Source organism: Schistocerca nitens, chromosome 10 (genome assembly GCF_023898315.1).
Source record: "Schistocerca nitens isolate TAMUIC-IGC-003100 chromosome 10, iqSchNite1.1, whole genome shotgun sequence".
Classification (NCBI taxonomy): Eukaryota; Metazoa; Arthropoda; class Insecta; order Orthoptera; family Acrididae; genus Schistocerca; species Schistocerca nitens.
The window spans coordinates 79,504,055-79,524,571 of record NC_064623.1 but is presented as its reverse complement, the minus strand read 5'-3'; the positions used below and the strand labels follow the sequence as shown (position 1 = coordinate 79,524,571).

Sequence of the window (20,517 nt, the reverse complement as noted above, 5' to 3'; positions counted from 1 at the left end):
TGAATGGTGTAGCTGCAGTCCGAATGTTGCTCTTGGGATGTTTGCATGCTGGTTACTGTGTGAACTGTGTGCAGTGATATCATGAAGAGAATTAATCTTAGAAACATTATCGAAATATTAGGTACAAAATCACGACATGCTGAATATGGAAATTAAATTGGAGCCGAGAATAGAGAGTTTGCAGATATATTATGTAACATAATAATTTAGAAATATGATGGGAATGGCACAGAAATATGTGATGTTATTGTGGATAGAAATATTTAATTTGAAGGACAGGATGAACTTGAATCTGAAAGTGGCTGTCCAAGCAATATGCTATGATCATCTCCAGAGCAACAAGAACAGTCCAGTGAAAGCGAGTATGAACTATCTCCAAACAGTTAAGGCCCAATATACTAGGAGATATTGATAATGTCTCCAGAGCAACAGGAACAGTGTAGTCAAAGTGAGCATGAACTATTTGCACCCAAACACTCAAAGCCCAGTGTACTAGGAGATATTGATGGTAGCATACTAGAGAAGATTTATGAAGACTATAACTATCATGGCTTCAGTTCCTATAGGAAACTAATGAGGTGCTATAAGCACAGTAAAAGTAAATCAAATTGCAAATTAATTCTAAAGTATGTGTCAAACAAAAGGTGAGCAGGAGCTCATTTCAAGGGAAACATACTGTCACAACTACAAACTATAAAACAGCATGCAAAATCACAATTTGATAATGCAAGATCATGTGGATCTACAGTTCACTATTGGCATCTGCAAATGTGGGCACTAGAAGTGTCAGAAATGGTTGTCTTGGACAATTTCAAAAGCTTTGATTTCTTTTATCGGAAGTCTTAAGGCTGAATACTATATTTCATCCAGGCATACTACTACATTTGTCACGTATAATGACAGAGAAGATGATAATAGATGATACTTATATATATCAGAATGCACAAAAGTTCGTGGAAGAAGTGAACATTTTTATGACAGAACAGAGTGTGGAGAAAGGAAGTGTTTGTAACAGTGCTCAGAGTCAATTCCAATGTGAAATGTCTTCATCAACAACACTGTCTCACAGTGTGTTACAGTCTGTACCTGTCCCCACAGATACACACCTGATGTGGCTTTATCAGTGACAGACAGACCAGCAAACAAGTTTTACATCTGTTTTCAAGAGCTGCAAGGCATGTTCAGCTCCATTATATCACAGATACTTGAAATAGCCTGCCTACGAAACATTGATGTAGAGGCAAGCAAAAGTGGAGGAACGACTAAAGATATGTTTCTAACTTCAGTTCTTGGTGAACATGTAACAAATGAAAAAGCCTGTTGTTGTGTGATTCCTGGTTAGGTCACATAGATTGTACCCTTCTGGGTGCAAGTTTTCCAAAAAAATATTTTATGCTGGAGATATTGCCACCAAAAACAACAGAATATCGCCACTCTCTTGATGTTTACTTCTTATGGTAACATAAGCTCTATATCAAAAGGACTGCTGATTTTGTAAAGCTACAATGTGCCTAATCACAAATGAAGATACATAATCATTATTTCATCATAAAACTTCAGTCTGTGATTTACAATCAATTTTCTGCACCAAAGTATATGCCTGTATACGTATTAAAATGCAGGTTACAGGATTGACATACCCTCATCATCATTTGAAAATGAAATTGGTATAGCTTTTGATATTGGACTGCTTGAATGCAAAAGTAAATTTGAATGTAAAAACATGGTTTTAGTGAGGAGTGCACATTGCCCTTGTCAATTTTGTTTTAACCGCTTCATCAAAATGCTTCATCTGCACTATGAGGACTAATAAAGCACTCTCAGAGTGTAGGATATGGGTGTTCTGCTGCTGTTTTAATTACTTTATGCAGAGGGTTTTTGGCACTGTTGATTGAAAATGTAATGATACACTGATATCATTGAATTACATGTAGCTTCCCTCCTGTGGTACTGACATCTTGTTACTTTGTTTCTTTCTATTATAATGTCACTTGTGAGAGAATGCAATGTCTTGCATGGAAATGACACAGACCACTGGTTTTTTTAATGGCTGAGTTTTATTCTAAGCATGGTTTTATGTGGCTCTGAGTGTTTGGGGTCAAAGGTGACCCTTGTGAGAATATTCATATGTCCTTCGTTAACATGCTGTATTGAGTTCACTTTTCAGGATTGTAGTAGTCTTATTAATTTTCTAAGCAATTTTAGAGTCAGCTTCTCATAAGCTGTAGGAGAAACTTACCACACAGACAGAAAGAGCACATTGCAACAGTAATGTTGTTGACTGCAGTTGTCATCCTTAGCTGACCTGTATTTGACTGGTGATGTGGCAGAGCACTATGATGACTATATGTGAGACAGAAGGTTTAACTGAACTCTTACTCTAGTTGGTTGTTGCAATGGTGGCTGTCCTGTACACAACCAGCTGTCAGTCACTTTGTTATTCTGTTGTTATAGTCATTTATGTGTTGGAACAAATGAAATATTTTAAAATCCTTTCTAAGGAATCATCCTATAGTCTGGTGACATCATCCTTAATTTCAGCAGTCATCCTCAATTGTACGATGAAGGTTATGGTAACCTGTGTGGCCTACTGTTGTTGTATGATCTTCTTTTCCTAGATCTTTCCCTATACAACCTAAGTCACAAGTGATAACACTAAGCAATGTGCTTAGAAATAATAGTTACCTGGTAAATGTGTCTCAAAGAATTCTGAACTAGTTCTGAAATTCCCCTTCCATGACTACTACCCAGTAAAAGACCTGTTTGTTCTTTTTAAAACTCTACTTTTTTGTAAGCACAATACACAGGTAATGGAACCAGCATGTGGTAAGAAGGTGGCACTACCTTCCCCTCACTGATTTTCACCCCTGGGTAGTCCTTCTGTGGCACAAGGCGGGGACGGGTGGTGGCCTATGGACCCGTAACTCAGAGGGCACATCACAAAAACGTAAAATTGTAAATTTTCTTTGTTTTAATATTGTAGTGTGAGCCCTCACACAATCATAAAATATATACATGATTTGCATGGGTGTATTCTGCTTTGTTTCTTGTAAATTAAGTCATCATTCACCTCTCAAAGCATGCTTTTCCTCACATCAAACTTGTAGTTTCACGTCAGTTGGCAAAAAGACTTTTAAAAGAATACTTACTTACTCCTTGAAGCTACAGCTCATATAGGGCCTCAGCATCTCTGACAATTGCACCTTAGTCTTGACAATCCTCTGCTCATTTCCTCTACCTTCTCACTCCCATCTTTCTCAAGTCATTCTCCACATCATCTTGCCATTGTTTTCATAGTCACCCTTTCCACCTTCTGCCACCTGGACTTCCCCTGTAGACCTTCCTGACAGATCTTTCCTCCAAAATATGCTCTACATGGACCAACAAGCTTAATCTGTTGCTCTTTATTTCTAAAACAAGGTCAGCATAACAGTATAGTTCCTCCTTTTTCTTGTTTTTACTTATTCTCCATTTCACTGCTCCAAAAATCTTTTTTAATATTTTCCTCTCCCATCTTCTCAGGAACTCCTCTTCTGCTACAGTCATTGTCCACATTTCTAAGCCATACTTTACCACTCGCCATACAACTGTTCGATAGACAGTCACTTTCAACTTGCTGCTCAGGCTACATGACTGAATTGAGACAGAGTAAGCTGTATTTCCTGTGAAAATCCTTGCTTTTATTTTTCACTTATGCCATTATCATTGAGTACCAGAACTTCTCATATCTCTTATAGTTTTCTCTACTGCTCCCAATGTATTTTAATTTAACAGAAGTTCTATCCAAAGAGATGCAGTGTTTTGGTGCCATTTATTTGAATCCCCAACTCTTCTACCTCCTTTTTTAGTGTGACAAATCCTTCTTCCAGCTCCTTCAATCCTCTAAACACCAAAACACATCATCAGCATGTGTTAGTTTTTAGTTCACATTGATAAACAGAGGTCATCTGGGTTCTTGATTTCATCACTCCAACACTATGTAGCAAAATAGTGTGGATAGCACATCCTCCTGCTGTAGCCCTTGGTTAACTTCAAATTCTTTAGTGAGATTTTCTTCTACTTTCACTTGGCTTTTCATGCTGGTGAGGGTCATTTGCATCACACTGATTAAGTTATATGAAAATTCCATATCTATCAGGGTCTGATACATATTTTTCATTTTAAAGCTACCATAACGCATTTGTAAATTTCGTAGAGCTGGTGTACGTCCACATTATGTTCCTAGCACTTTTCCATTATTTGCCTTATAGTGAAGCTATTTGCCCTGTTAAAAATCACAGTGGTAGTCTCCAAGTACCTCATCTGCGAAAGGGGTGGGTCTCTCAGTAATGACTTTGACTAAGACTTTGTACACAACACCAAGCAAAGTGATGCCGCACTAATTTTCACAGTTTGCTTTGACCTTCTTACAAACTCAACAAATAATGGACATATACCTCTGGTCTCGCATCACTTCTTTTTTTTCATGTTTCAATGAACAGCTAGTGAACAAGACATGTCAGATGTTCAACCCCCACCCTTGATCATCTCTGCTGAAATGTTGTCTTTCCCTGGAGCCTTATTATTCTTCAGGCCTTTGATTGCCAAACTAATTTCCTCTACTGTTGGCATGTGTACAGTATTTTGTCCTGGCTAACATTGTGCCATCCATGGCTTATCACTCTCTATTTCAGTTTTTTCCAATATTACTATCTCAGTAATAACGTAAAGGAGTTCATTGAAATATTCATCCCATAAGTCCATAATCTGAGTTCCTTCTCCTCATACAAAGCTTCCCTCTTCATCTCTGCTGAATACAGTACTCTTTTGTAGAGTTTCCTTACTTTGTGGTTGTTATGTTCTTCTTCTAGGTCTGTAATCTATTTCTTCTCTGATTTGTAGAATTTCCTTGTTTCCTGGTTGTTATAGTCTTCTTCTAGCTCCCTAATCTGTTCCTTCTCTGATTCCCATTTCTTTCTTCTACAGATTCTGTCTACCTGTTTCCTTTTGTACATGAAGTCTCCAGTATTAGAGCATGTTGCCCCATTCACCATTTCCTTTCTTGCCTGATTTATCCCTGTTACTGATTCTTTACCATATTCATCAAACCATCTTGCCCTTTCCACCCTCTCTCCTGCATCCAAAACTACTTCTGGTGTTTCTTGTAGAACATCTTTCATTGCAGTCAACTTTCCTACAATACCTTCCAATGTCCAGTTTTGTTTAGCCTCAATCTTCCACAATGCTGCTTCATACTTTTTTGATATTCCCTTCTCTTTTAATTTTGAAATGTTGTACCTCTTTGAAGATTTTCTATTCACTTTGGATCTAAAGACCACAATGTGTTGTCTGTATTTTGCTCTAACCATATAATGCCTCTGACATTCCTGGACATACTGTCAATGCCAGTGATGATGTGACTTGCACAGTTGGCCAGAAGTATGACTATCTTTTGAGAGGTATATCTGCCTAGCTATATGCTTCAGAACTTCAAGGAACAATTTGGTTGTTATATATTCAGATTTGTTGGCCACTCCAATACTTCAAGTTGGTGCACCATCCAGAAATTTGTCCTTCATATGGCATCACAAAAAAATGAATGCTGGTGGTGTGACCATCCCCTCACTCTTGTGATGCCACCATTCCTACTTGCTTCTTGCCACATTGTGCAATAACTTTAGGAGGTTGCATTATGGTAGGAATGCCACACCTATTCAAGCTCATTATCCTGTCCAGAGTGAACTTAAATCTGTCTAATACAGTCAAAAGATTAACATTTACTTGATTAAACGCTGCATCCCTTGCTAAGATCATATTCTTAGGTCTAAAAAGTTATAGCTTCTGCTGCTTCTGTAAAAATCCATACTTCCAGCACTTTCCTGACATATGCCTTACATCCTAGCTCCTCAAGAAGCTTCTTTTCTGTAGCATATATGAATGCTAGTTCGTGTTATTAGTAATATGAGAGTCCATAATGAAAATTTAAGGCTTTCATGAAGTATTGAGCTAGTAATTCCTCTAGAGGGTCTGTAAAAACCTCACAAACTTTGCATTTGGATTTTGCCCAGCAATAGCTGTTGTGCCAAATGACCCTTGCTGTGGCTGGGTGGCGCTCATGGAGAGAGCCCCTGGTTGGTGTGGGTGGTATCAGGGTGGATGCTTGGCACACGAAGCAGCAAAAATCTGGCTGTTCTCAAATGGCTGTCTCTTCAAAAGGCAAAAGATCATTGAATGCTGCTTTGTATGACCCAGAAACCTTCCCTTCCCTGGCTGCGTCAAGGAAGGAGAGCCAGGCTTGCCATCTTGGGATGAAACCCTTCCCCATTACCTCATCTGCACTAGGATGGATGGGGACACATTCACCACCATAAAGCCATTGTTTTTCATGGAAAATGTCAAGGACAGGTTTAGTGAAGTGGAGTCTCTTAGTAGGATGTGAGTGTCAATTGTGCTGACTGCCACTCTCCTCACTTGCTGAACTGCCCGGCTAGCAAGAAAGAAAAGGAGATCCAAGAATAAAAGCCCCTAGATCACCTGTCTTATGCTGAGGTCTGCCAAAAGTATGAGAGATTCCATGCAGTGTCACTATCTTCAACTTTTGCCTCTGTTACTTCATTTACTCCTCCTCCCTCTTCCTTACCCCAGGCCTGTCCCCCTCTCTCCTCCCCCTCCCTCTCCCCTGCAGTTCCCTGTCCAGGAGCCACTCCCCCTCCCTGGCTGAAGAAGTGCCACCTTCTTCAGCACTTCCTAGTGATTGGGCTCCCTCCTGGGACCCCTCTCCCCGACGTCTCTCAGGCTGGAAGACTCCTACCATCACTCAGCCACAAGACACATCATCTGTGCACCCCAAGGTCACCCACTATCTTTCGGTTCCAGATCTTGCAGATGCCTGTACTCCCTCTGTGCTTTGCCCTCCTCCACTTCTGAAATAGAAGAAGAAACATAAATCCCAAGACAAGGCAATCCCAGTGCCTCCAGAGGTGCCATCTCCTCCCTCACAACCTGAGTCTGACTTTTTTTTTTATGGATGTCACCCTATCCTTGTCGGTGACAACTCTTGACCAAGTGACATGACCTCCTCTTGACTTTCTTGGCTTCTTTATGTCTAACTTGGACCCTCACCAAATGATGATCCAATGGAACTGCAATGGTTACTATCATCACCTACCAGAAATGCAACATCTTGTCTCCTCCTATTCTGCATTTTGTCTTGTTCTTCAGGAAACACATTTCCGTGATGATCACTCTCCAACATTTGCGGTTATCAGGCATTCTGTGAGAACCATGCTGGCCCTGGGGAAGCGTGTGGTGGGCTCTGCACTTTGGTTCACTCCAATGTCATTAGTGACTGGATCCCACTATGTACCAACTTGGAAGCAATAGTGGGCTGAGTGCAAATGACTCCAGCAATCACCATTTGCAATATCTACCTCTCTTCAGGTAGGCCACTCCCTTATGCTGAACTGTCTACCCTCATCCAGCATCTCCCATCCCCACACCCCTGCGGGTCCGGGTGTTAGAGTAGGTCCAAGGTATTCCTGCATGTTGTAAGAGGCAACTAAAAGGAGTGTCACACCTTTCGGCCTTTATGTGATTGTCCCCTGTAGGGTTTGACCTCCATTTTTCAAAATTTTCCTGAAGAGCAAGCCAATTTGGGAAAGGCACCTTACATGGTGCATCATGTCCATTGTGCATTGAGATCCTTAGCCAACTTTCTCGTTGTGGAATTGCAGTCCCAATCATCCTCCACCTCCTGAGTGAGGACACCTGCCTGGGTGCATTTTCCTCCACCCACTATGCTGTGTCATTTTCTGCACTGACGAGGACCACGGAATTCCTTACACCTCATATCCAGCACGGTAGCCAGACCATTGTGGTGGGGCTGCCATATACCCTGTTGGTTGTAGCTGCCTGACTACACAGGGATCGCTCTGCTGATGCCTGCACTCTTAACTCCCCAAGTTTGCCAAGGAGTAGATGCCTGTCACCCTGGGGCATCGGGACTCCCAGAAATGGTCATCCTGCCAGGTGGCCTTTGTTGTGGCTTGGTGGTGCCCGTGGGGAGGGTGCATGGTCGGAGTGGGTGGCATCAGGGTATACGATGCGTGATGAAGTGTACCACATCATCACTTGTGATCAAATGCCAGCAGTCTCTAAGCATTCCAAGTCTCAGTACAATACAAGCAAGTATTCCCCTCCCTGGCCACACCATGAGAAGAATGCTAGGCTAAGGACGGCAGCGAACCTTATTCGCTCCAGTACCTCATATGAATGAAAGCTGATGGGGTCTCCTTTGTCTCGATGCAGCCACAGATTTTTGTAGAGCATTTAGAGGACAAGTTTTGTGAGGTGGAGGGCTTGTCCAAAATGTGGTCAGGGTCAGTCTTGATAAAAATGGCATCCTCTGCCCAGTCATGGGCATTACTCATTTGCAACAAGCTGGGGGATGTTTTTGTTACGACCGCACCTCATAAGAGCTTAAATATGGCCCAGGATACTATATTCCACAGGGACCTCCTTTTGCAGTCTGACGACGAGCTGCACACCAACTTAGAGCGATGAGGAGTTCATTTCATCCAGCGCATCCATCGGGGTCCAAGGGATAATCAGGGTGCCAACGGTGCCTTTATCTTGGCCTTCAAGGGTGACACATTACCAGAGATGGTCAAGGTGATGGTTTACCACTGTGATATCAAGCCATATATCCCTTCCCCAATGCAATGTTTTAAGTGCTGGAAGTTTGGCCATATGTCTTTCCGCTGTACTTCCAGCATCACATGTCGAGATTGTGGACATCCATCCCATCCCAATACTCCATGAGCCCCACCCCCCATCTGTGCCAACTGCACAGAGCATCATTCCCATTGCTCACCAGGATTTTACAGTGATAAAGGAAAATTATGGAATCCAAGACCCTGGACAGACTGACCTACACTGAGGCCAAGAGTAAATTTGAGCGCATACATCCTGTGACTATGACCTCCTCTTATGCCACCACTATGAGAATAGTTGTAGCCCCATCAGTTTCGCGAGTTCCAGTCGGCTCTCAGAGCTGGAAGACTGCACCTGGCCCTTGGTGGTGGGGGCACTTCCCTCCCTGTTGCTCCAGCACCACCTACCTCAGGAGCACTGTCCCCCAAACCATTAGGGACACCAGTCCCCACTCTCGCTAGGAAGCAGTCCCTTGGGTCAGTCCCTTCCCAGGTTTTTGCTAGTGGGAAAGATGACATCTGCCAGTGGCTGAAGTGCCCAAAAGCAGCTGGTCGTTGGGCTTGACAATCATCCTCAGTCCCAGAGACTGTACCAGTGAAGCCCTCCCAACCAGAGTAACCCAAGAATCAGTGAGAGAAATCCAGAAAGAAGACCCCCAAGACCTAGGGACTTGCGGTGGTACCCACACCACCGCTGCCTATAAGCTCTTCATCTGAGGATGAGGTAAAGCTTCTGGCATCTGATGAGGACCTAGATCTTGCCAGACCCTCAGATACAGTGGATATAGACTGCTCGGGAAATAAGTCAGAGGCAGCAGGTGACCCTGAGGCATAGACTACCTCATTGAGTGTTTCATGCCTTCCTAGTCTCATGATAACGTCATCCTCCAGTGGAATTGCGGTGGTTTTTTCCACCACCTGGCTGAGCCACAGCTGCTTTCTGCATTGCCCTCCAGGAAACCTGGTTCCTGGCAGTACAAACCCCTGCCCTCCATGGCTATAAGGGATATTACAGGAACCATAGTGACTATAATAGATTGTCAGGTGGAGTTTGCATCTATGCCCTGAACTCTGTAGGTAGGGAACCTGTGCCCCTTCAAACCCCTCTTGAAGGTGAGGCTGTCAGGATAAGGACGGCACAGGAAATAACTGCCAGCAATGTATATCTTCCTCCAGATGGCGCAGTACCCCTGAATGTATTGGCTGCACTGATTGATCAACTCACTAAACCTTTCCTACTTTTGGGAGATTTTAGCATGTACAACCCCTTGTGGGATGGTTCCATGTTTACTGGCCGAGGTAGGGAGGTCGAAAATTTACTGTCACAACTCAACCTCTGCCTCTTAAATACAGGTGCCCCCACACATTTCAATATGGCACAGGGCATATATTCGGCCATTGATCTCTCGGTTTGCAGTCCTGGCCTTCTCCCATCTACTCACTGGAGAGCACATGACGACCTATGTGGTAGTGACCACTTCCCCATCTTCCTGTCACTCCCCTGGCATCATGCCCACAGACGTCTACCCAGATGGGGTTTAAACAAGGCAGACTGGGTAGCCTTCACCTCTGTTGTCACTGTTGAATCTCCCCCACGTGGTGCCATGGATGTTGTGATTGAGTAAGTCACTACAACGATAATTTCTGCGGCATAAATTGCGATCCCTCATTCTCTAGGGTGCCCCTGGCGATAGACAGTCCCTTGGTGGTCACCGGAAGTCGCTGAGGCAATTAAAGGGCGTCAGCGAGCTCTACAGTGACGTAAGTGGCACCGTTCCCTAGAGCACCTCATAGTGTTTAAACGGCTCCGTGCCCATGTTCGCCTGCTTATAAAATTATGGAAACAGGAATGTTGGGAGAGGTACGTGTCGACCATTGGGTGCCATACATCACCTTCCCTAGTCTGGATGAAGATCAGACATCTTTTTGCGTACCAGACCCCAGCAGGTGTCCCTGGCATTAACATCAGTGGCGTGCTATCTACCGAAGCAAACATGATTGCCGAGCATTTTGCTGAGCAGTATGCTCGAGCCTCTGCGTTGGAGAACTCTCCCCCAGCCTTTTGCATGCTCAAACAGTGAATGGAAAGAAAAATCCTCTCGTTCACTACATGCCACAGTGAACCCTACAACGTCCCATTTACAGAGTGGGAGCTCCTCAGCGCCCTTGCACATTGCCCTGACACAGCTCCTGGCCCGGATCAGATCCACAGTCAGATTATTAAACATCTCTCATCTGACTACAAGCAATATCTCCTCATCATCTTCAAGCAGATCTGGTGCGATGGCGTCTTTCCATCGGAATGGCGGGAGAGCATCATCATTCTGGTGCTAAAACCCGGTGAAAATCCACTTGATGTGGATAGTTATTGGCCCATCAGCCTCACCAACTTTCTCTGTAAGCTGCTGGAACATATGGTGTGTCGGCAGTTGGGTTGGGTCCTGAAGTCACATGGCCTACTAGCTCCATATCAGGGCAGCTTCCGCCAGTGTTGCTCTACCACTGATAATCTTGTATCCCTCAAGTCTGCCATCTGAACAGCCTTTTCCAGATGCCAACATCCAGTTGCATTCTTTTTTGACTTACGTAAAGCATACTACACGACCTGGCAACATCATATCCTTTTCCACATTGTATGAATGGTGTCTCTGGGGCCCACTCCCGATTTTTATCGAAAACTTCCTGTCACTCCATACTTTCCGTGTCCAAGTTGGTGCCTCCCATGGCCTAGCAGCAGCTGCAGAGCCGTTGGTCTCCCCTTCTCTGTATTCGGATGACTTCTGCATTTCGTATTGCTCCTCCAGTACTGGTGTTGATGAGTGGCGCCTACAGGGAGCCATTCACAAGGCGTAGTCATGGGCTCTAGCCCACGGCTTCTAGTTTTCAGCTGTAAAGTCATGTGTCATGCACTTCTGTCAGTGTCATACCATTCATCCAAAACCTGAACTTTATCTTAATAATGATCCACTCATTGTAGTGGAGACGTATCAATTCTTAGCACTGGTTTTTGATGCCCAATTGACTTGGCTACCTCACCTTCGTCAGCTTAAGTGGGAGTGCTGGCAGCACCTCAATGCTCTCCACTACCTGAGCAACACCAACTGGGGTGAAGATCGCTCTACAATGCTGCAGCTCTACAGAGCCCTTGTTCAGTCCCGCCCTGACTATGGGAGTCTGTTTTACAGTTTGGTGGTGCCCTCAGTATTACGTTTCCTCGAACCAGGTCACCTAGCAACGGGAGCTTTTAGAATGAGTCTGGTGATCTGTGTCCTGGTGGAGGCTGGAGTCTTTATATTGTGGATTTGACATGCACAACTGCTCACCAGTTATGCCTGCACACATTCATAGTTCTCCTGAGCATCCAAATTACCGTCTCCTTTTCCCACCTGCAGCAGTTCATCTCCCGCATCGGCAGCCCAGGTCAGGGCTCATGATTGCAGTTCATGTGCAATCCCTTCTCTCTGAACTGGAGTCCTTCCCTTTACCACCTCTGCTTGAGGTCCATTTACGTACACCTCCACAGTGTACGCCTTGGCCGAAGTTTCGTCTGAACCTTCTGCATGGCCCTAAGGACTCCATTAACCCCACTGCCCTCTGCTGTCACTTCCTCTTGATTCTTGACGTGTTCTGGTGCTGTGAAGTTGTTTACACTGATGGCTCAATCGTTGATGGTAATTTTGGCTTCGCCTATGTTCACAGAGGCCATATTGAACAGCATTCCTTGCCTGCTGGCTGCAGTGTATTTACTGCAGAGCTTGTGGCCATATCTCATGCACTTCAGTACATCCGTTCCTGTTCTTGTGAGTCGTTTCTTATCTGTTCTGGCTCCCTGAGCAGCTTACAAGCTATTGACCAGTACTACCCTCACCATCCTTTGGTAGCGAACATCCAGGAGCCCATCTCTGCCCTGGAATGGTCCAGTTGTTCAGTGGTGTTTGTTTGGACCCCAGGACATGTCAGAATCCCAGGCAACAAAATTGCTGACAGGCTGGCCAAACAGGCTACACGGAAAACACTCCTGGTGAAGGGCATCTCTGAAACTGACCTGTGTTCTGTCTTAGACTGCAAGGATTTTTGGCTTTGGGAGATGGAGTGGCATAACACTATGCACAACAAACTGCATGTCATTAAGGAGACTGCAAATGTGTGGAAGTCTTCCCTGCAGGCTTCTTGCAGGGAATCAGTTGTCCTTTGTCAACTCCACATTGGCCATATGTGGCTCACACACGGTTACCTCCTCTGTTGCGAGGAGCCACCTCAGTGTTGCTGTGGCTCCCAAATGACAGTCGTCCACCTCTTTCTGGACTGCCCACTTTTAGTTGATCTGCAGCGGACTTTTAACTTTCCCAGCATGCTATGTTTGGTGTTGGGTGACAATGCCTCAACAGCAGCTTTAGTTTTACGTTTTATTCATGGGTGGATTTTATCATTTGATCTGAGTTTTAGCGCATGTCCTTTGTCCCTCTGTGTCCTCCACCCTAGGGCTTGTAGGGTGGATGTTTTAATGTGTGGCTGGCTTCTCCATTTTTATTCTCATGGTCAGCCAGCCATGGTAATCTGCTTTCTTGTTTTTAATCTCCTCTTCCTGTTTCTTGTGTCTCTCTGTGATTTTATTGTCCTGTTTTGTCCATTGTAGTGTTTGTTGTCCATCTGTCATTCTTCTGGTTCTTTCTTTCTCCCTTTCTCCTGTTATTGTGCCATATGTCTTCTTTGTTTTCTTCTTTCCCTTGGGTAACTGTTCTACTCGCAACAAGGGACTGATGACCTTGCAGTTTGGTCCCTTTCCCCCCTTTTAAACCAACCAACCAACTCCCATCCCCGTTTCTCCTCTTTGGGGACTTTGATGCCCGCCACCCACTGTGGGGGAGTGTCACTTCATGGTTAGGGATCTCTTAATTGACCAACTTATCATAGACCTCGATTCGTATTTCCTCAGTGATGGTTCTCCTACCCAGCTCAGTGCTGCTCGCACCTTCTCTGCTATTGATCTCACAGTCTCCTCCCCTGCTCTCATTACTTCCCTACATTGGTCCTCCTATGATGAGCTTTATGACAGTGACCACTTTCCAGTGACTCTATAATGCCCCTGCTGCTGCCAGGCATACAGGCCCTCACATTGGGCATTCTGCGGGGTCAATTGGCCTTTAGATATGTCTGCTGTGAACTTCACCTCCCTCTCGAATTCCATTGATGTAGTTGTACAAGGCATCTCTGCCACTATTCTTCATGCTGCTGGCTCTGCTGTCCCCCTATCCACAGGTGCCCCTCGTCATCAACCAGTACCGTGGTGGACCAAGGATGTTGCCATTGCTCTGCAGGACTGCCAACAGGTACTACAGCAATTTAAGCGACACCCATCACAGATCAACCTCCTTACTTTTAAGCATCTCTCTGCTAAGGCTTGTCACCTTACTAAGCAGAGTAAAAAGCAATGCTGGGAGTGCTATGTTTCCCCCTTGGGGACCTATGCCCTGTCATCGCAGGTTTGGTCCGAGCTCTATAGCCTTCTGGGCCACCAGCAACAGTCAACTATCCAGGGTCTTAACCTCCGAGGTGCTCTGTGTACTGATCCATTGGTTCTCGATGAACACCTCACAACACACTTTGCGATGGCATCAGCATCCTCTTCCTATCCTACTACCTTTCTCTAGCAGAAATGCTGCACCCTATAATGCACCCTTCACTGAATGGGAACTGTTGCAAGCTCTTACCTCTTCCTGAGACACGGCCCCATGTTTGGATTCCATCCACAACCAGATGATCCAACACTTGGACATTCCCCAGAGGCAACATCTCCTCAGGGCCTTGAACAGCATTCAGCTCATGGATGCTTTTCCTTCACAATGGTGAGACAGTATATTTATCCCCGTCCTTAAGCCCAGGAAGAACCCAATGTCTCTCGACTGATGAATTTACTTTGCAAATTGCTTGAGAGGATGGTCAGCTTCAGATTATGTTGGGGGTCTTTTGTCCTCATATCAGTGTGGCTTCCAGGCAGGACGCTCTCCAACTGACCATTTACTCCGATTTGAATCAGCCAACTAACGGGCCTTTATTCTCTGCCGGCACCTTGTCGCAGTCTTCTCTGAACAACATAAGGCATACGACATGGCTTGGCACAATCACATTTTAGTTACCCTCCATGAGCGGGGCTTCCATAGTCCCCTTCCGATTTTTTCTATGAGTTTTTATCTACCTGGCTCTTCCGGATTTGAGTTGGTACTTCACTAAGTGCCTCTTAGATTCAGAAGAACAATATCCCAGAGTGTTCTGTGCTAAGTGCCATCAATGGACTCATGACCCCTGTGGAGACTCTGGTTACCCCAGCATTGTACATTGAAGATTTTTGCATCTGGTGCAGCTCCCACTCAGTACCATCTGCTGAGCACCATGTCCGAGGTGCCAACCAAAGGGCCTATGTGTGGACCACCTCTCATGGCTTCCAGTTTTCTCCCTCCAAAATGCAGATTATGCAATTTTGTCATCGATCTGCAGATCTTTATTTAGGTAATAATAATAATAATAATAATTTTATTGTCTTTAAGCCATTACAGCAATAGGTGACCAGCTCCTCGATGTTGTAGCACAGTCCTGTCTCTTGGGCCTTATTTTTTTATAACAATCTGACAAGGCTGCCCCACATTTGCCACCTTAAGAGCACATTATGCAGAAGCTTAATGCTCTCCATCTCCTGGCCCACACATTTTGCAGTGCAGACCATTCCATTCTTCTACATCTTTACCATGCTCTGGTCTTGTCCAGACTAGATTATGGTAGTCAGGGTTATGGCTCAGCAGCTCCTTCCACTTTGAAACTGCTTGACTGTGTCCATCATTGTGGTGTGCATCTGGCTATTGGTGCCTTTCCCACTAGTCCCATTGATGGTCTCATCACACAAGCAGGGATTCCCCCTCTACATATATGACAGAGCCAACTCCTTGTTTCTTATGCAATCGCCATTTGCCAATTTCCTGACCATCCTGTGTACCCTGTGCTCTTCGGCAATGAGGGATGTCTCCCTCCTAACACCTGCCCATGGGTGGGATTACTGGTTGGCATGTGTCTCACTTCCCCCTGTCGGGATCTCCATCTCCACTCACCAGTCTGCACCCCGTATCTTTCCTCCCATAGCCCCCGTTCAATAGTGCCTAGACCATGGACTGATCTTTTCCAGGGTCCTAAGATTTCTGTCACTCCTGTGGTTTTCTGTTGTCTTGTATATGCCATTCTTGCAGAGTTGCAGAGTGCCAGCATCTTTTACACAGATGGTTCTAAGACAATCGATCAGGTGGGATATGCATTCACATCTACTACTGGCTTCAAACACCATTTATTGCCAGGAACATGTAGTGTCTTCACAGCAGAGCTTCTAGCCATTCACAGGGCCCTCCTTTTTGTTTCTCAGGCCTCCCTCCACAGTGTTTTAATTTGTGCAGACTCCACGAGCAGCCTGCAGGCTATAGACCAATACTAGTCTCATCATCCTTTGGTCTCTGCTATCCATGACCTCCTCTCTGCCCTTGAGCATTCTGCCTGTTCACTTGTCTTTCTCTGGGTCCCAAATCATGTGGGCATCCCAGGGAATGAACTAGCTGACCGTTTGGCTAGAGAAGTAGATACTTACCCCTCATTTCCTTTCATGATTCTAGCTGCAGATATGCGGATCTATGCCAAATATCTCTTTGCCCAAAATTGGAATGCCATTTGGAGTGATACTGCTCATAGTAATAAGCTCCACACAATCAAGGAGTCTACTGCAGTTTGGCGTGTGGCAGACTGATGATATCCCACATACTGGTGGAATATCCCCTTCTTTCATCACTTCATGTTAAGTGTAGTCTTCCCGATTCCTTAAAATTAATATTAGCAGATGATCCACTAATGGTTGAATTGGTCCTTGTTTCCTTTCTGAAAGTGGTTTGTATTTCCAGCTACAAGTTTGTACTTTAGCCTTGGAGCAGGGGCACGTTAGTTGTGGCTGAGACTTCTTTTACAGTCTTCTTAGTCTGTGACCCCATGGCCACCCCCTTTTTACCAGTTTTTAGATTTTATGCCTTTACTGTGTGTGTTTAATGTTCAATATTTTATAATTTGACTCCCCTGGCTGGATCTGTCCACTTTTAGTGGACCGCCTTTCTTCTGTGACTAAGTTTGGAATTGCAGGACTGATGTGACCTCACCGTTTGGTCTCATAACCCCTCTCAGTTAATCAATCATTTAATCAATCAAGAGGTAAATGACTTTTTGTACTTTCAGCACTGCAGCCCAGTCAGCAATCGTGACAATCTAACATATAAGAAACTATAATCCTCGATTGTGGTAATGAAACCAACCTTTACCTAGGTTTCAGCCCAAATGCATATAGGGAACAAGATCAGCCACATCACATTTCCATGGGGTACTCTTTGACAGCACCTCCATTTCCAATGAACACTCACTGTCACTATTTATCTAGGTGAAATGAGATTACAGATTCTCTAATCAGTCAAAATTTAGGCCTCTCACCATATATTATTACTCTATAACTTTCATCAGTACTATTTCCAGGTTACCTTTGAACAAGGAGTTCTTTTTCAAAATACTTTGTCATCACTTTAACTCAGAAAAAATACTATACCCTATCAAGAGGGGTACTGGCAGATGAAAATTATGATGTGAGTGGTAACTTATGCCTGAATAGTTCCCTCAGTAAAAAGCACTGTCCAAAAAAGGTGGGTGTCCAGCTTTGAGTTCTAATCTGGCATGTAGTTATATTATATGAGGGGAATGTCCTCATATGAGTTATATGACTGTAAAAGCCCCAAATGTAGCCTACAGAGATTACTACTTACCAGTTCTCTCAATTCCCAGTAGACCATTTGGGTGATACATTCTTCCCTTGTCAGTTTGGGATCAATATGAATTTCTAAAATGTTTCATGCATTTACGTTCTATAGCATTACACTAAGTTAATACAAACTGTTGAGTTTTTGTGTGGAGTACAGGCAAGTTATAAAAAGCATCAAACTTTTAGGAATTCATATTGATGCAAAACTGAACTGAGAAGGAAATATCAACCAAATTTTCAAAAATATGTCATGATTTTCCTACTTCACATGGAAACTGAGAGATGAGGTAAGAGTAATTATCCCTCTATGATGCACTGTCCAGTCACATTAATGTAACCATCTGTCAGAAGCCTGAATAACCACCTTTTGCAACACAACCTACTGTGAAACATACAGGAAGGATGTCAATTAGGTTCTGGAAGGTATTGACAGGGACATGGAGCCATGCCGATTCAGTGCTGTGGCCAGCTGCACTAGGTTTCTCAGTTGATGATCCATGTTGCCAAGAGCCTGATCAAAGTATCATCACAGATTGTTGATCTAGTTTAATTCTGGGGAGTTTGGTACTGAGGGGAATACAATTAACTCATTCTGACATTTTTTGAACTATGTGTGTACAATGTAAACTGTGTGACATGTTGCATTGTTCTGCTGGTAGATGCCATTCCAGTAAAGAGAAACAAACAGCATCTAGGGATGGATACGGTCGCCAAGGATAGATGCCATCTGGAGTGATGACATCACACAGGATCTGGTCTAATCTGGTCTGGACCCTTCCAAATATTCCAAGGCACAGTCTAGCAAAAACAGGAAATTCCCACAAAGTGAATGCCTCAAAATGTTTAGTGAATTTCCTCTCTCTCCCCAATCAATGCCACTTAAAAACTTATTTAACTGGCTTACAGAAAGCCCATGTTACAGCACAAAAAGAGTTCTATGATCCTGGCAGTTTCAATTTTAATAGGAAAGAGTGTGGCTGTAGGCTTTCGTTTGATACAAACAATGTTGATTTTAGTATTTAAGAGTGTAGCTGTACCCACAATTTGACTATACTACAGTTATTTACATATGACAAAGCCTATCTGAAGTAAAATGATCAATGGCAAATAAATAAAACTTTCAAAAGCAAAAAGTTATGATATACTTGTCAGCTAGTTTTACCATCATCATTATTTGGACAAGCCTTATGTTATCTTCCTTTCCAAACTCAAGTAATGTGCTTAAGTTGTAGTGAGATCACTCCAAATGTGAACTATGGTATATTCATCTCATATCATGCAATTTTCAAATTATTCAATTTTCATTTCATAAAGTAGAAGCTCATATCTGTTTCATTTGTAATTGCTGTTAGATGTTACACCTAGCAGTGACATTTATGTGATAATCTCTTCAGCAGGATGAGACGCAGTCTCCTGAGGTGGGCTCTCCAAATGGGAATGAGACAAAACATCGCCAGTAGTCACCCTCGATTAGAAGATGTGAGAGTGAGTGTTGTAGAAGAAATTTAGATACCATCTGAACATTATTCTGCTGTTCTGCTCAAAGTTTGGTATATTATTAATGGCACTGCCAGTGTCCATTTTCTGCAACAGCATTTTTTTTAGTGTTGTGTTTAATGATGATGTACAGTAAAGGCTCTACACATACGGAATACACACCATTGTTTTAGCGGAGTATTTCACTTTACAGTTTATTTTCTCATTTTTTGGAATCTTTTGATGCTGTAATAGTTTTTACCTTAGTCATATTGTGTGTAAGTTTTCAGCTGTTATGCAGGTATATCTATATTTGTTTCTAAGTTCTGATTTTAGAAAACACAGTGAGAAGAGTGTGCTGTGTGATCTGTACATTATGAGCATCTCCAATGCTGGAGTCTAATAAGAATATGTCCCGTAATGTTCCTAATGAATTCCTACATTTGATGTTACTCAAACTCAGTACTTGTCCTATGCTTAATAAAAGAAACATACCCCTCTGTTATACAGCTGTTATCAAGTAAAGCAATTGCAGTGTGAAACTCTGTAGTTCACTTTCAGAGAAATGTGTACTATAACACTTCTCTGTGCACCACTGCTATCATGAAGTTTGACTGCCTTATAATCTAAAACTTCTAGTAGTCATTTCCTAGAGGAACATTATGACGCTTTACTTCTGTAGTAAGAACTGCACATTACCTGCTTATGGTGGGAGGAGGAGGATTGTGGAAGAGGGAGAGGAAGAGAGAGAGAGATTGAGTTTGTAAGTGTGTGTGTGTGTGTGTGTGTGTGTGTGTGTGTGTGTGTGTGTGTGTGTGAAAGAGAGAGAGACAGTGTGTGTGTGTGTGTGTGTGTGTGTGTGTGTGTGTGTGTGTGTGAGAGAGAGAGATGGAAGATTCTCACTTAACATGTGTGTAAGCTTTTGGAATAAAATATGAAGGTACTTCATTGTTGACCAAATCAGTCTCCGACTGCTGTATGTTATATGTAGAATCTCTTTGTACAATGTATGTAAATTGATATTTATGTATTACACTGATAATATATGTGTGTGTATGATTACTGATACAGCATAATGTTTATTGTTGTTAAAAGTGTATAAAATGATACTGAGTGTTTGTGCTATTCTAAAAGTGTGTATGTAGTATGAATTTAAATAATTTTTGCTGCTGTGGCTTGTTTCTGGTGTTTACTACAGAAGTTGAGAGAGTACAATTTATGTTACTTCAAGAAAGTTGTTTGAAATAATGTCCCATTTTAAAATTGACCAGGTTGTTACAAGATGTTTCAGCATTAAAAACAGAACTTAACTAAAGGAACATATTAAATCATGAATATTTCATTTTTCTACTTTTTTACATAATCAATTTGAACTTTTGATGTGAATAAATTTAAAGAAACATTATATCAAAGTTCATATAGTACAACATAATTTCATGTTTGCTTGAAACAGGTTCTCATTCCTGACAAGTTTTCTAAATATTTTTAAGCTATGTAATGTCTATATCCTGTTAGTGAGTTCAA

At 43.2% G+C, this 20,517-nt stretch overlaps 1 protein-coding gene across 1 annotated transcript in view; it reads left to right on the top strand.

Moving 5' to 3' along the window:
- The window catches only part of LOC126209891 (serine/arginine repetitive matrix protein 2), a 690,162-nt gene extending 669,874 nt beyond the window's left edge, over positions 1–20,288 (top strand). The window contains exon 22 of the mRNA XM_049939014.1: positions 18,912–20,288. Coding sequence (XP_049794971.1) covers positions 18,912–18,977 — 66 coding nt within the window. The 3' untranslated portion in view covers positions 18,978–20,288. The remainder of the gene's footprint in view (positions 1–18,911) is intronic.
- The last annotated feature ends 229 nt before the right edge of the window (positions 20,289–20,517 follow it).